Source organism: Pithys albifrons, chromosome 3 (assembly GCF_047495875.1).
Source record: "Pithys albifrons albifrons isolate INPA30051 chromosome 3, PitAlb_v1, whole genome shotgun sequence".
Classification (NCBI taxonomy): domain Eukaryota; kingdom Metazoa; phylum Chordata; class Aves; order Passeriformes; family Thamnophilidae; genus Pithys; species Pithys albifrons.
Genome location: NC_092460.1, coordinates 98725177 through 98741312, shown reverse-complemented (window position 1 = coordinate 98741312; position 16136 = coordinate 98725177). Strand labels below are relative to the sequence as shown.

At 48.0% G+C, this 16136-nt stretch overlaps 1 protein-coding gene across 7 annotated transcripts in view; it reads left to right on the top strand.

Moving 5' to 3' along the window:
* Positions 1-15956, top strand: part of PFKFB3 (6-phosphofructo-2-kinase/fructose-2,6-biphosphatase 3) — a 43794-nt gene extending 27838 nt beyond the window's left edge. For 3 of the 7 annotated variants that reach the window (XM_071552866.1, XM_071552862.1, XM_071552861.1), the window contains 15 exons: positions 433-558; positions 864-960; positions 1189-1255; positions 1402-1476; positions 1759-1815; positions 3634-3758; positions 4394-4601; positions 5151-5297; positions 5757-5861; positions 6839-6968; positions 7160-7222; positions 7393-7457; positions 8932-9102; positions 10144-10166; positions 11982-12097. In XM_071552866.1, the coding sequence (XP_071408967.1) occupies positions 433-558; positions 864-960; positions 1189-1255; positions 1402-1476; positions 1759-1815; positions 3634-3758; positions 4394-4601; positions 5151-5297; positions 5757-5861; positions 6839-6968; positions 7160-7222; positions 7393-7457; positions 8932-9102; positions 10144-10166; positions 11982-12036 (1514 nt within the window). In that variant the 3' untranslated portion in view covers positions 12037-12097. Of the gene's footprint in view, positions 1-432; positions 559-863; positions 961-1188; positions 1256-1401; positions 1477-1758; positions 1816-3633; positions 3759-4393; positions 4602-5150; positions 5298-5756; positions 5862-6838; positions 6969-7159; positions 7223-7392; positions 7458-8931; positions 9103-10143; positions 10167-11981; positions 12098-13141 lie in introns of those variants that run through there. The other 4 variants (XM_071552865.1, XM_071552863.1, XM_071552864.1 and 1 more) reach the window with 4 other exon arrangements.
* Positions 15957-16136: the final 180 nt, after the last annotated feature.

Below are 16136 nucleotides of genomic sequence, written 5' to 3'. Positions count from 1 at the left end.
TTTTTTTTTTTAATAATCTGTTGTTGCAAATGAGGAAGCTGAGACACAGAGACTCTTCTAGGGAGTCTGGGCCAGCTGCTGGTTCCTTGTCTACTTTGCAGCCATCAAGATGTTTTTGCTGTGGCATTCAGGCTGTGACTCTTGTCCCCTGTCTTGGCTGACACCAGGGTGAATTTGGATCACTGGTGGGCACCTATGGAGCCATCCACCATGTCCTCTGCTGGGGGGTTTGGTTCTCCAAGCTCGTGAGAAGGGATGTACAGAAGATATTACAGAGATGATGGTGCACAAGGAACAGAAGCTTTGGATTTTCTCTAGCTGCTGGAGGACTTGGGGAAGGCTGGGTGAAGAGCAAGTAACTTGTAGGGCTGATACAAGATGAACTGAAGGATTCACAGCTGCTTATGTTCTTTCTCCTCTTCCTCCTCATAGCCTGTGGGCCACAGCTTGCCAATTCCCCCACTGTGATAGTGATGGTTGGCCTCCCAGCCCGTGGGAAGACCTACATCTCCAAGAAGCTGACTCGCTACCTCAACTGGATTGGTGTCCCAACAAAAGGTGAGGCTTTCACTGGCAGCCTTGGGGAAACATGAAATCTGGTCTTCAGGAGTTGCTCCAGGAGCTCAGTGCCTTGGGATGTGGGAGGTAGTGGGAGATCTTTCCAAGATCCCATGGGCCAAATATCCATGTTTTCCCATCATTTCTTCTGCAGCCTAGGTTCTCCTTCACTTTAAAGTCATGGGATGTCCCCCTGAGCCTTCTGCTCTAAGGATGTAGCTTCTTGGTCCATTGCTTGTTTTAACTGCAGAACTTGTACAGCCGAGTTGAACTCCTGTTTTTGATGGGTTTTGCCTTTCCCACAGTTTTCAACGTGGGGGAATATCGCCGTGAGGCCGTGAAGCACTACAGCTCCTATGACTTCTTCCGTCCTGACAACGAGGAGGCCATGAAAGTCAGGAAGTAAGTGTGCCCACTGCCTCCATACTACCAGTCAGCTCCCAGATGGGGGTGGAGCCCATGGCTGGAGCACAGTTACCCAATTTGTTGGGGAGTTTTCTCTGCCTGCCCAAGGAGGGTCTGACTTGGGCACCCAGAGTTCAAAGCTGAAACTGTATGGGCTTGGTACCCTCAGGGTCACCAGTATATCCAGAGGACATCAGGACCATACATCTCTCTCCTCTTTTGCAGGCAATGTGCCATGGCTGCCCTGAGGGATGTCAAGCTGTACCTGACAGAGGAGGCTGGACAGATTGCGGTAAGCTTGGACATGAGCTCCATGGGATTTGGCAAGTCCCAGTCCTGAAGGTCCTGGGCCCTGTGCAGCTTGTTCTGCAGTTGCTTCTCTGAGGAGGGGCTCGATAAGTCAGGCACTTGTGCTAATTGAAATCTTTGCTGTTAAAGGTTTTTGATGCCACCAATACCACGCGGGAAAGGAGAGGGATGATACTAAACTTTGCCAAAGAAAATGGATTCAAGGTTGGTACCATGGGGCTGATGGCTGTATTGCATAGTCCACCTTAGTGTACTGTTGGTGTCCTCATGATGCTCCTGTAAAGGGAGATTTCACTGCTGGGTTTGATTAAAAATGTGAAACTCATCCCTCATTCCCCATGACAAGCCCTGGAGAAGGAAACAGTGGGAGCAGGGCAGAGGAGAACTCTCTGGTGAAGCATGGAGGAGGTTGGGTTGGGCAAGGAGGTGATTGAATGTTACAAAGCTTGTTGGTGCCTTTCAGCTGAGGTTTGCTTTGCTTCACAGGTGTTCTTCATTGAGTCTGTCTGCAATGATCCCACAGTAGTTGCCACCAACGTTATGGTAAGTGTGGAAGTGTCTTGCTTTTGTTTTACCTCTAAATATAAGTAGGAATGGTATCACATTCACAAGCCCTGGTCCTCATGGTGGACTTCAACCACCCTGGTATATTTTGGAAGGACAACACAGCATGGCACAGGCAATCCAGGACATTCCTGGGGATAACTTTCTTCTCCAAGTGATAGAGAAGCCAACGAGAAGGTTGTTGGAAGACTAGGGAAAACATGGGCCCACTTCAGAAGGAAACAGGAGACCTGGATACTGGGCATATGAAGGAGACTGTGATACTCAGTGACTTTTTTGCTTCAGTCTTCACTGCCAAATGCTCGAGCCCACTGATGGAGTTGTAGAAGGAAGAGGCAAGGACTGGAAGAATAAAGAGCCACCTTCTGTAGAAAATCAGGTTTGAGACCATCTAAGGAACCTGAAGGGCTCTAAGTCCATGGGATGATGTGATGCATCTGTGGGTCCTGGAGGAGCTGGTGGATGAAGTGAAGAAGCCACTATCCATCATATTTGAGAAGTCGTGTCCATCCAGTAAAGTTCCCACTGACTGAAAAAGGGGAAACATAACCCCATTTTTAGAAAGGAGGTTTAAAAAAGAGACTTGGAGAACTACAGGCTTGTCGGTCTCACCCCAGTGTTTGGCAGGATTGTGGAGCAGATCCTCCTGGAAGCTGTGCTAAGGCACATGGAAAATAAGGAGGTGATTAGTGGCAGCCAACATTGCTTCACTGAAGGCAAATCATTCCTGACAACCAGGGCTTGGTGTTGGGACTGGTGATGTTTAACATCTGTTGGTGACGTGGACTGTGGAATCAAGCACAAGTACAGGCTTGGTGGAGAATGGATCAAGAGCAACCCTAAGGAGAAAGAGTTCTGGGCTGGGAGCTGGAGTGTGTCTTTCTCTCCTGTTGTGAGCTGCTGTCCCATGGCCAGTGACCAGCACACAGCCTTTTCCATGATGCTAAGAAAATGCTCAGTTTGCTCCTTTATTTTCTTTTTTTGGCTGGATTTTTTTTTGAGGATTTTAATCCCTTTATTTGGAAACTAATGCTTGAAGGGGGAGAAAAAGAGCTACTTGCTGAGCGTGGGATTTTGCTCCACAGGGTGCTGCAGATGAATGATGCTCTTAGTGCTGGGATCAGTGTGGAAAATATGCCACAGGCCTGGGATGCTGCCACATGTGTCGTTCTGTGTTATGCTGTTGGTTTCAGGATTGCTTGTGAAGTTACTAATGTGTGATGCTGCTGTTCAAACCCAAATCCTCAGGGGAAAATAGTCTGTTAAGTTAGTTCATGGGGAAGGATAGCCTGATATATTAGTTCAGGCAGAACTTAGTCAATGTCAGTTCTGGATATTCACATTGCCTGTTTCCAGTATCTTTCAGCCCAGCAATTTGCAGCAAATAATGCACAGAAATGGGCTGAATGTTATCCTGGTATTCTGTTGTTGACCTGGGTTAAGGATCTTGTCTAAACACCTGTGCTTTCCACTCTTGGTTTATAGTTAAACTTGATGCTTTTCTTTAGCCACAAGGAAGCTCAGTTCTCCTACTGTGTTGGGTGGTCAGGTGCTGCATTACTCCTGGCAGAGAATGGGAGTGGACTATACTAACCATGCAATGGTTTATACCAAATTCTTTCACCTTATGCTTAGTTTTGAGTCTAATTTGCTTCTATTCTGCCTTAGGATATATGTTGACTGTAGTGTCTCAGCTTTTAGCTGGATGTTGGCAGGACTTTGAAATTTGAGATTAGCATTGGCTGGCTGGGAAAGCTTCCTGACCTCTCCTTGTGACATGTTTTTCCCTTTTTGCAGGAAGTCAAGTTATCCAGCCCAGATTACCGGGACTGTAATTCAACAGATGCCATGGAGGACTTCATGAAGAGGATCAATTGTTACCAAGCCAGTTACCAGCCACTAGACCCTGATGACTATGACAGGTAAGAGATTTTGCTGACTTCTGAACTGGCCTGACCTTGAAACCAGGCTTTTCCCTTGAAGAAGATGCTGGTTTTCCCTAGCCCTGTGCCAGGGGTTGGGCACTGAAACCTTTCCAGGCTCTCCTGGGCTCAGATATGCTGGTTTCAACCCTGTTCTGCAAGTTTAAATACAAAGGGTTTAGGAAAGCACTTGGGTTTGAGTGGTTGAGGTGCTTTTGTTATCGTCCCACTTAAGGGACTGGTTGACTCAGACCACAGGATTGAGCAAGCCCTGTGGTTTCTTCCTAGCTGTGTGCCCTGGGAAGACCCTTGCTGTCCTGCATGACTCTGCAGGCACCTCCCAGCCTTTCCACTGCTCACAAACACGTCTTGTGTGCCCTGCACGGATTATTCCACTCCTGCTGATCCCTGTCCTGGGGAGGAGCATGTTCCCTGTTAGTCCTGTTTAATCCTCTTTACTGCTGCAAGGAGGAATGGCGATTACGCTGGTGTTATTCAGCTCTCTGTGAATCCCTGTTACCTGTTGGCTTCCTGTTGAAAATAGCCTGCAGGAAATCCTTTTAGCTGGGTGATTGTGTTGAGGGAGATAACTCACAAGGCTGTTTCTTGAGAGTGACGTTTCTTTCTTTCCTTAGGGAACTTTCTCTCATCAAAGTCATCGATGTTGGCCGGCGGTTCCTGGTCAACAGGGTTCAGGATCACATCCAGAGCAGGATTGTTTACTACCTGATGAACATCCATGTGCAGCCCCGCACCATTTATCTCTGTCGGCATGGAGAGAGCGAGTTTAACCTCATGGGCAAGATTGGAGGAGACTCTGGCCTCTCCAACAGGGGCAAGAAGGTGAGGGAGAAAGGGAATATTCCCCTGTGGATTCTAGGAGTGATTTGGCTGTAGTAGATGCCATGTGTTGGATGAAGGGTATAATTTGATGACAGCTGGGGTGCTGAGGATCGGTCTATAGGGCTGGTTAAGTTTGGGGGAGGCCTCAAAGAAAGACTTTACAGCTACCACTGTTGCACATAGCCTTGCATGGAGTTAGAACTTAACAGAGGTGGGGCTGCAGAAAGTAAATAAGCAGACCTATGGTTAGGGGTGGCCAGGGTTTTTCCATAACATTGTGGAAAAGGTTGGGCCACAGTGCTGTTTCCTGGATGTTGATGTTCTTTAAAGACAACAGGCTGCTTCTTCTGTGCTTTCTCTCTGTTTTCACACCCCTCATAGCTCTTAGGGATCAATGCATGTGTGGCTGCTCTTCACTTCAGAGCAGAAGGTCTGCCTGTGGAAGGCAAAAGCAGTCCTGGAGAAGTCAACACTTCTGGGAAGCAGGGAAGAATGCCCATTGGGAAGCTGTGGACCAGGAATCAACCTTTTCCTTTTTGTATCCCTCAGTTTGCAGTGGCACTGAACAAATTTGTAGAAGAGCAGAACCTGAAGGATCTCAAAGTCTGGACCAGCCAACTAAAGAGGACAATCCAAACAGCAGAAGCTCTCCAGCTGCCCTATGAACAGTGGAAGGCACTCAATGAAATAGATGCTGTGAGTATTTCTGCAGTGAGGACAGCTGGATTAGGCTGCTTCTTGCTTGATAAGAGAGTGATAGCACTGGCCTTTTCACTTCTGCCTAAATCTCAGCTTTCATGGGGGAGATTTTCCTTCTGTGGTACTTCTGCAGAACTCACCTTCTGGCTTCCAATCTTAGCTCTACCTTCTGCAGATGCTTCCAGATGTTGGCTTGAATTATAAAATGGTTTGGGTTGTAAGGGACCTGAAAGACCATCTATTCCAACCTGCTGCCATGGGCAGGGATACCTTGCACTAGACCAGGTTGCTCCAAGCCCCATCCAGTCTGGTGGATTAAAATGACTTTGGCTTGGAATAGCTGTGCACTCATAGGGTTACAGCCAATTACTTTGGAGAAGGTTTTGCATGTTGTCTGTGCTGATATTTTTTGACCTGAGCACATCCAGTAATCTCCTGGATGTCCTGTTCTGGCAGGGTGTGTGTGAAGAAATGACATATGAAGACATCAGGGAGCAACATCCAGAAGAATTTGCGTTACGTGATCAGGATAAATATTACTACCGCTATCCTTCAGGGGAGGTAGGTCTGCAGGGATACATTCAGAGTCATCACTTTTACTTTAAATGTGCCCTTTTTGTCTTCATTTTGTCCTACACTCAAGCAGTGAGTGCTTCAAGACACTAGAATCAAGAAAGGTCAGGGCTCATGTTCACCTCCACATTGAGTTCTTATGAAATTGTAATATGTGAAGATTTCCCTAAGAAATGTACAACTTAACAAACAGTCCCACTGACTTTATTGCAAATTAGTAGGAAAGGGACTCTGGAGGTTTCTAGTCCAAATTCCATCATTACATCCACTCAAAGTGTTGTGCTGCCCCATTTTCTTTTTCTGTTGTTTCCAAAAAAAAGTAATTTTCACTCTGTTCTTCGCATCATTCCCTAAGGGTTGATGGTAATAGCTCTGTTCCCAGTGATCTGCTTTCAGGGTGTGACACAATGAGGTGGGAATTTACATCAGTTCTGGGTGATAGTTTATGCTGTGAATTAAGCTATTTATCCCTGAATTATAAGTCATACTCATAGACATTTCAGAAAAATCTTTGGAGACGTTCTCATGAGAGTGTATCCAACAGGAGAAAGTGGGGATTACAGACACAATCTCTGGGTGTCTGGGGCTCCTTCTGGCTGCCTGTCATGGTTCTTTATGATGTCCTTGAAAACTGTGGGGTTTCTCAGGTTGCTCCAGACTTTTCAGAACTTGGAAATCCTATAGAAAATCAGATTTCAAGATGATAGATGCTGTCCTCAGAGCCCCAGTTGCTTACCTTAATAAAGTCAGGACTGAGATGTGATTCACTGAGGTGTAAATGGCTTCTTCAATGTAGCCATGTTCTAGAGTAGCCTGAAGATGAGGATTTACTTGTTTTTAGCAGTACTTTTGTTGGTTTAGTCAGAGGCATAAAATCAATAGTTGAACCAAGACAAAGAGCAGCTCTTCTTCTGCAGTGCATGTTTCTGTGCTATGCCATAACTCTCTTCCTTCTTCTGTTCCAGTCTTACCAAGATCTGGTTCAGCGCCTGGAGCCAGTCATCATGGAGCTGGAGAGGCAAGAGAACGTCCTTGTGATCTGTCACCAGGCTGTCATGCGCTGTCTCCTGGCGTATTTCCTGGATAAGAGTGCAGGTGAGCTCCCTGTCCCCTCCTGCTGGAGGAGGAATGATGGATGCAGCTCTCAGGAGATGTGCTCAGGTCAGCATGGACCAGGAACGTGGGCCTGGAGTGTGCATCTGTTTAGTGTGGAGTGGCCTTAGCTGTTGATGAAGATGCTTTTGGAGAGGGGGTGGAATGACCCTCCTGCTTTGCTGTCTCTGCAGATGAAATGCCCTACCTGAAATGTCCCCTTCACACGGTGTTGAAGCTGACCCCGGTAGCCTATGGTAAGTGTGACCTTCCTACTAAACATGCTGAGGAGTGTGACTTGTGTCTCCTCCTGAATCCAAGCTGCCTCTGGGAGAAGGGCGGGGGTCTGTGGTGGAGCTCTGGGCAACACCCTGTGCTTGTTGGGTTTGCTGATGGCTTCTCTTTCTCCTTGCACTCCCTTCTGCAGGCTGCCGAGTGGAATCCATCTCACTGAACATTGAAGCTGTCAACACTCACAGAGATCGGCCAGAGGTGAGTGTTGCTTTTCCTTGGAGCCATCCCTTGGTGTTCCCCTCCTGTCCCCTACAGTGGGAACACCTGGGGTGGGCATGGGGAGGTTGCTCAGCTGGGCGCTCAGAAGTGTGGCTGGTGGAGCATCAGACGGGTTCTTGCTCTGCAAAGTTGCGGCTGGTTGAGGGTTTTCCAAGGGTAAAGGAGTGTTGCATGTGCATGTTCCCAGTGTGTTTGCCCAGACTAGAGGTGACCCAGGGAAAGCTCCTCCCTGGTCTTTGACTTTTACCAGTATAGTCATCATTCACTTGAGCAGGGAATGGAGCCACAGATGGAGAAGGTGACTTCTCCCAGTTGTCTGGCAGAGCCTGGGCTCAATACCTTGACCAACATCTGACTTTGCAGGTTGGTTTTTTTTTCCTGGTATGCCCATGGCTGTGTGGGGCTACCGGAGTGCCTTCCTGCAAGGTGGGGTGTGGTGGTGCTGGGCTGAGGATGCTGTTGGGAGGAGACCCATCATGTGAAAAAATTCCTGTAAAGCCCGGTCTATCTGCCATGTGCTCCACTGGAAGCTCAGAGTCCAGAGCAGGGGGATATCAGCTTGGTGTTGGGGATGTTGTGCCTGTGTCCCAAATGCTGGGACCCTTCCAACTTGTGCTTAGTGGTGATGGAGCCCAACTGGATGCTGGACAGTCGGAGCCTTCCCTTTTTGGCCCACATCTCCTTTCCTTTGCTTCCTGACTATGGCAGGTGGCAACACCTGAGTCACCTCTCCCTTCCTGTGGCTGTAGGGGGGAAGCCAGTCCTTCCCCCTGCTGTTAGCATGGCCATCAATGCCCTCCTCCACCACCCTTGCTGGGGATGACAAGAGGGCCCATGGATAGGATGCAGCGAGACACGTGCAAGGTGCTTGGGTCCCCTGCTCAGCTGCATGGGTGCTGCCCCTCCATCCCTCCTCGCTTGAGCTGGAGCTTGGTGGTGCCACCCTTTGTTGGCTGCTCTGCTCCCAACTCCCAAATCTTCCTTATCAGCTTGGGCTGGCTTGTCTTCCCTCTTCTTGCTTTCACACCTCTCCCTGGGTGGAGGGACCAGCTTTGAGGAGGAGGCCGATGGGCACCTCTCTGTTGTGCAAAGTCATGGCTTGATTGCTGTTTGATTATTTTTAGCTATGTCTAGCTACCTTTTTGTAGGCAGAGGCTTAGGTGAGGGGAAGGTCTCTCGTGTCTGAGTGCAGGGCCTTTTTGATTTTTTTTCCCCCTCCTTTTCTGTGTTTTTGAACACTTTTGAATCAGGGTTGCCTTTTTTTGGTGTCCAGAGCGTTTTGTTCGCTCACTGACAGTGATTGTGGGGGAAAGCAGAGGCCACTTCAAGAAAAAAACAAAACAACCTGCTTCTTTTTTTTTTCCTTTATAACTGTCACCTTCTTCCCTTTTTTTTTTAATTTTACTTTATTTTTTTATATTTACTTTTATTTCTTTGTCTCACTTTAATTTAGGAAGCAAAGAAGGGACCTAACCCGCTCATGAGACGTAATAGCGTTACCCCTCTAGCAAGCCCAGAGCCCACCAAAAAACCTCGCATCAACAGCTTTGAGGAGCATGTGGCTGTTTCTTCCGCCCTGCCAGGCTGTGTTCCTCAGGAAGTGCCCACGCAGATGCCAGGACAAGTTAGTTGAACTCTTTTTTTGTTGTTGTTGCTGTTGTTGTTGTTTTATTGTTTGTTGTCCTCCTGTCACTCCTGGAGCTGAGGAACTGCTTGCACTTGTCGCAACCTGTGCTGCTGTCTCTGAGATGCATCTTCCTCCCACGGCTGCTGTCCCTCCCTGCCTTGGGTTGGTCTCAGGAGCACCTGGCAAGGGGTCATTGTTGATCCTCTCTTGGGTTTTGAGAGTGTCATGAACTCCTCCCCCAGGGTTTTGGCCTGTGTTTAGTGCCTTCACTGTCCAGCATTGTGGTGTCAACCTCCCAAGAAGCTACATCTCTGGAGAGGGCAGGACCAAAGGGCTTGTGCCTTCCCTCTGGATTGCTTGGCTCCAGTGTAGACCTGGTCATTGCAATAAAGCAAATGTTCTTATGCTTCACTCAAGACAGAGCTGCCAAGACTCATCTTTGGCTGGAGGGATCTCCTTCATGGAACAATAGGCAAAATGGACCAAAATTGAGTGGAAGCCTCTTGGTGTGGTGAAACCCTGTGGGTAGCTGCCTTGGTGGTCATGTGTCCTCTTCTCTGTCACCAACCTATGAAGGGATATAGAAAGGGAGACCTGCATGCTTCTCCAGGAACAAACCCCCTTCCCTGAGCATACTAAGGAACTGATTATATTGGAGAAGCAGTACAGGAGCTGCTTTGCCATGCCAGCCTTCCCACCAGCTGCCTGTTGGATCTTTCTTGTCTTGCCTAGCCCCTCTTTCTGTCGTCTGTTATCCTTTCGCCCCTCCTCAACCAGATCCTGGGCAGGTTAGGAATTGGTCCTGTGCTCCCCAGTTGCTCTGCTTGGTTGCTGCTTCGCATGAGCCTTCCCACCCCCGAAAGCACTAAGTTGGACAGCTCAGTGTGTCCCTCAACTTTTGGGGTCTACTTGGGCTGGATGAGTCTTTGCTGGCTCGGGCTTTGGAAGGTCTGGCTGTGGGTGCCGTCCGTTGTCCTCTGCCCAGTCTAGCGCGGCGTTACTGACACCTCTCTCTCCGTTCTCTCTGTCTCTCTGCAGCCTTTACTAGGGAAGGCATGCCTGTAAGTACCTTCTTGCGTCTTATTCCCCCTTCCACCCCTTTTCCATGTCTCTTGCTATCCCACTAGTTGTTTTGATATGAAATCCGGCCAGGGCACGGACTTATTGGATTAATATTTCTCTGATTTGGGGGGATTTGTCATAGGAAAGGTAAAGAGAAGGCTGTGGATGCTGCTTTGTCCAATCCCCGAGTATCCTAGCTTGAAAAAAGGTCCCAGTTTCTTGTGAAATGAAGCATATTATTACTTGTGTTCTGCCGATGATGCCTAAATTGCCTGAACAGTCATGGGATGGGAGGTACTGTTAGGTTTTCCTGGAGTTACTTCATCTGTGATAGCACACTGTACTGCAGGTGATGGACCTGGGTGGTCTGTCCTTCCTGAGGGCTCCAAGTTGTATCTATGGGTGATGGCACCAGAGAGATAACTGAGAAGGTTCTGACCTCAGGAGTGTGTTTTCTGGAGCTGGACTAATCCTGGGACCAGGCATCTGCAGTTCTGCAAACCTGGATTTTGGGAACAGTCAGCCTAGATTTCATGGGCAGAGTAGATGCAAATTGTCCTTCTCTGCCTCTTAAAAAAGCAAAACACCTTGATCATTATGCACTAATTATGAGTAATCAAGACTTTTGCAGTTTGGCTCAGTGCTGTTAGATCCTTCTGTAACAGGGTCAGGACAGCTTCTGGATAAATTCAAAGCCTTTGGCCTCAATTTATGCTACATCATTGACTTGAGCTGTACTCAAATGTCTTCTCAAAGACTGAGAAGACTTTGAGGCTGAGTTGGGACTGGGGTAGTGCCCAGGGGTCCCTTTGCGCTTTGAGGACCGTTTTGAATCTGCCCTTGAGATCCCTGTCCTGGACTCCTGTGGGCTGAAGGTGAAGGGACCTGCTCTAACATGGCTGGGTCAGAACTCAGCCCTGCTTGCACAAAGCAGCTGTTGAACCCCATGTTTCTTCCCCTTCTAGAGTAAACCTTTTTGAGAAAAGGGAAGATAGGAACAGCACTTGGCTGTGCTGGTGGATGGGTTGGGGAAGATCATCGTGTTCCTGGGTCAATGTAGAGGTTGAGTTGCTCAGCATGGCCTGCATGCCTGTGCTCCTTCCCTTGCTGCTCATGGGCACAGAAGTCCCTGATTAAATGCCTGGTCTTCTTGGGTTGTTTTGAAAGAACTTTTGATTCTTTGTCCATCCCTCTATCCACCTTTTTCCCATCCCTATTGCAATAAAAGGCACTGCATGCCTCAGTGTTGGCTGGGACACTGAAAACACTAAGTTTGGGAGATGGCTGTGTCAGTTTTTGGTGCTTCAAGAGCTCTGCTGGTGCAGGTGTAGGCTGGTAGCAGCAAGTTGGAAATCTCCAGTGGCTTGTGGGAATTAAGGGCTGCTTTTATGGGACCCATGAAGACATAACCCAAACTAAAGGCTTGGTGACATTCATGCTGGTGTTAACTCTTGGAGGCTGTCATACATTTCATCCCTCACTTTGTCCCGTCACCACCTGTATGGGGTTAGGGGAAGTGGAATGTACCTCATTCCCAATTTACACCATGGGACTGGGTTGGCTGTGGATGTTTTGTTGCATCAGTCTTCATAATTGGGGTTCCAATTCCCATCCAGGAGGATCAAGGGACACTTGGAGAGGCTGGGGACATGGCTATGTAGCTTAGAGTCCTGACTGTGGGATTGAGCTGGTTTGGGGTCGTGGGACTACCTGGTGTGATGATTTCTTTTGCTTGGTTTATGATCCAAAGTGCACTTTTTAACAACCACCTGATCCCCCTCCCTTCTTCTCCCCTTCACTTTTCATGCTTTAAGAAGACCCGTTTGTCACTTTCTCAAAGTTTTCTCTTTACTAATATTTCCAAGGTAAATGGCTGTGGTGCATGTGGCTTTTCCAAACCCTCCTCCTGTCTCCTTAGATAACAGAGAGAGCAGCTCAGCCTGCTCTGCCTCATAGCCTGACTGGGATTCCTGGTGCTTGTAAGAGGCAGTTGAGGTAGAAAAAGCAAGTAAAATAAAGAACTCCTAAATAAATTTGAGGAAACCTTCTTAGCTGTTTCCTAGTCCTTCTTCCCCCTCCCCTCCCTGTTTTGTGTAGTTTTGTGAGTTGGGAAGTGTCCTTGTGGTCATCTCCCCTGGGTTTCTCCTTGAGCGGATGCTTCCCTTGGGCCTGGTCCTGCTTGTGTTCAGCTGGTTGTCTCTGGTTTTGTGGTTCTCACCAGACACTGGTGGGTACCTGTTGTTGTCACTGTGCACTGGGGCTGTGTCTGGAGTGGCTCTAGGGCCCATGAAACCTCATTGAGTGTCCTTGGGAGAGTGTGTGCTCCTGCTGTACCACTGGTGGTGGCTGGTTCCCATGCTGGCTCCTTGGCATGGCCAGTGGGAGTTGTCTCTTCTTGTCAGTGCTAAGGATGGACAATGATGTCCTTGGCAGGCATAGGGGACACTGCCCACCCTCAAGGGGAGCAAGAGGGATGTTTAATTGGGCTACTTGAATGAACACCATGGTCCCCTGTCACCTTGCCTTGCATGGACCAAAGAGCAGCTTCACAAGTGCAGACAGGGTGGGGTGGGAGCTTAGTTAGTAGGGATACCTGTCAAATTCCCATGTAGCTAAAGCCAGGCAATGCTTGGGGGTAGCAAGTCAACATATCCCACCACTAGAATCCCAGAGTATTGAGTCGGAAGGGACTCACAAGGATCATCGAGTCCAAATCTCAAGCGAATGGCCCATACAGGGATTGAATCCTGACACTCACTGGTGTTTTCAGTACCATGTTCCAACCAGCTGAGCTAATCTTGGGGCCACCCCTCTCCTTGGGTGGACAGTGTCCTCTCCTCTGTGACGGATGCTTTTGTAGTGACCCATGCGTGGCTTTGTTACTCCCTGTCCCTTTGTTGACGTGTACGTAGAGGTTGCTGTGGGTCTGACCCAAGCACACCCCCTAACCCCTCTCCTTCCTATCTCGTTTCAGAACATGAACAACTCTCAGAAGCCGTCGTGACTCCCTTGGCACTGTCGCGAGGCCGCCGGCGACGCCAGCTTCCCATCCCACCGCCATTCCCGAAGCTTGCTTATCCACCGGTCTCCTCTGTCTGCGGCGAGGGCGACCCTCGGCTGTTCCTGCTCACGCCTGTTCATCTGCCAACCACTCTGCTGCTGGGGAGAGGGATACAGGAGAGCAGAGGAGAGGAGCTGAGCCCTCTGGGGGCACTGCCAGCTCTCCAAGCCGCAGCGTTTGCTCTCCTCTCCAGCGTCCTGTTAGGTCGTAGCGAGCTGTAAAGTGCTTTCTAGCGCGCAGGAGTTTTAATTTTCCTCTCTTAAGCGGTTTTGATCTTCTGTATAGATGATTGGTACCCAGCCGTCTGTGGGTGGGGTGTGTATATATGTGGATGGTGCGGGGTTAGCAGAGAAACAGGGGGAAGGGAGGGTGGGCAAAGGGTTTTTGCGATTTTTTTTTTTTATTATTATTATGAATTACTTCTTGATAAGCCCCTACCATGCTGTGCTGCAGTCCCTCACCCACGCTCCAGCCTGTCACATGTGCCAGCCTGGCTCACCCAGGTTTGCAAGCACCAGGAAGGCAGCTCTGTGAACTCCTTCACTGCAAGAACTGCTGGGTTTAACAACAAAAAAAACAAACCCAAAACAAACAACCAAAACACTTTTTTCCCTTTTTTTTAATCAATACACTTAAAGGGGTTTCCTGAGAATGTAGATCTGCTGCCAAAACTGGTTGTAAGCTGCCAATACTGTAGGAGGAACCACGCCAGTGGTGGCTCAGGAGATGCTTTCATCTTGGGGAGCACCCAGGGATGATCTGAGTTTGGGTGTGGGTCGATATTTTGGAGGAAACTGAGCACTGTTTGTGGTGCTGTGCTAGTACTTTATCTCCTCTTTCCTCTTTCTTGGAGGAAAGTGAAGATACTGGAAGGGGCTTTAATCCCTAGGCTGAGCTTAGATGAATTTTGTAGACACACAAGTCTCACAGAGGTGGCCAGAGATCTGGCCAGGTTGCAGGAGTCCCTGTCTGGCTGTAAAAAGCCTCAAGAAGGGACAGTTTTGTCTGTATTCTCTTTTTCAATTTTATATATACATGCACATAGGGGTGTGTGTGTATGTGTATACATAGAAACCGCTTTGGTTTTGCACTTTATTTGTGGCAGAAGCATAACTATTGTATTTTTTTCAAGTCCTGCCCCTTAACAGGGGAAGCCTGAATACAGGCAACTTTTTTTTGTTTGTTTTTAATTGTCTTTTGCATGCTGGAAAGCTGGGACTACAAAATAATAGTAGTTACAGTGTTCAAGGTGTGTGTGTGTGGGGTGGTGGGAAACAGGGTGAGGTCCTGACTTAGACTCCATCAACCAACTCCCATTGGTTTGATACATGAGGTTCCTTGTTGGCAGCCTGTCCTAGGGCTGGGAGACAGCAGTTAAAAATGGCAATTAACCACTACTGCTTAGTGCAAAAGTCTGTGGATTTTGAAATTATTTTTTTTAGGGTTTTGGGTTGTGTTTTGATTTTTTCCCACCTATGTGCAGCATCTTCATCCCCATCTCATGGTTTTTTGGCTGGAGGCAGGAATTGAAGGCAGCCACCCTTCCTGCAGTGCTGGGCGGAGAGCTTTGGGGAGAAGTTTTGATTTATATTTTGTGTGTGTGTGTGCGTGTATGTTTTGGGGGGGTTTGGTCTGTTTTTCCTTTGGGAAAAGGCAAACCACAGTGCCTAACGCTTCAGCCTCGTGCTCGGAGCGGCACCGACGGCGGGAGGGGGTCGGGACCGCGCTCAGCCCGTGTCCCACAGTGCCCTGCCTGTGTGAGCTTGTGCATATGTGTATTATATTCCTGTACAGATGAATCCAAGAACACTTCCTCCCTTTATTCATTTTTTTAATAGCTTCATTAAAAGCAGCCACTTCTCCCTGCGTGAGCAGGTGGCATCTGCCCCTTGAGTTTCTCTGCCTTTTGAGATAAAGGAATGTTTTTGGGAGGCGACTCACTTGGCTTTCCAGCCTCCTTCCTGAGGAGTTTTATCTCCCTCCTCCTGCTGCAAAAAGATAAGCCAGCAAATACAGCCATGACGTCTGGCTGCCCAGAGATCAACCCTGTACACATGTAATTCTGCAGATGTTTTGGTGGTATTTGTGTGTGTGTGTATATATATATTATATATATATATATAAACAGAAAACCCTCAATGGCCCTTAACTTTCTTCCTTTGGAAATAATAGATGTCTTAGTAGGTCTATCAAAAAAAATGAAATTTGAACACGGCATTTTCTCCAGCAATGGGAAAAGTGGTCTCTGAGGTCCTCTCATGCTGGAGGGGTTGGTGGGATGGTGTCAACCTTGTGCCATCACACTGCCCCAAAAACTCACTGCCCATCACATTTGGTTAACAGCACCAAGGACTGGGCAGTGATGCCACAACCAAGGCAGGTTGGGAGAGGGGGCTTCTCAAACCACACCAGTGACTTCTTCCACCTTCTTTCCCCTGATTTTGTTTTCCTTTGTGATACTTGAATTTATTTTTTTAATTTTTTTGATAGTAAAGCGCTCTTTATTTATTTAATGTGTACTGCAAAGCTTGGACAGAAGGGTGTAGTTACTTGGGGTTACTTTTTTTGATTTTTTTTTGTTTTGATTTGTGGTATGTTAACTGTTCTGTATATAGGTCTGGAATAATTGCCTGATATAAAGCTGTGCCAGCTTAAAAACAGGGTATGCCTTTCAGAAATTTGTATATTTTGCAGTTGCTGGACCAATAAAATACCTTGTTGAAATACAGATGTGACCTGGTTCTTCCTTGTGTTAGGAATTATGCTCTTAGGCCCTAAGGGTCACCATATGCCATGCAGTGCTGCCTCACACATGTGTTCCTGTGCCTTGTGAATAAAAAAATCTCAAAAATAAACTGTGGATGCTCTGTCTCTGCAAGTGTTCAGGGCTGAGTTGGATGGGGCTTGG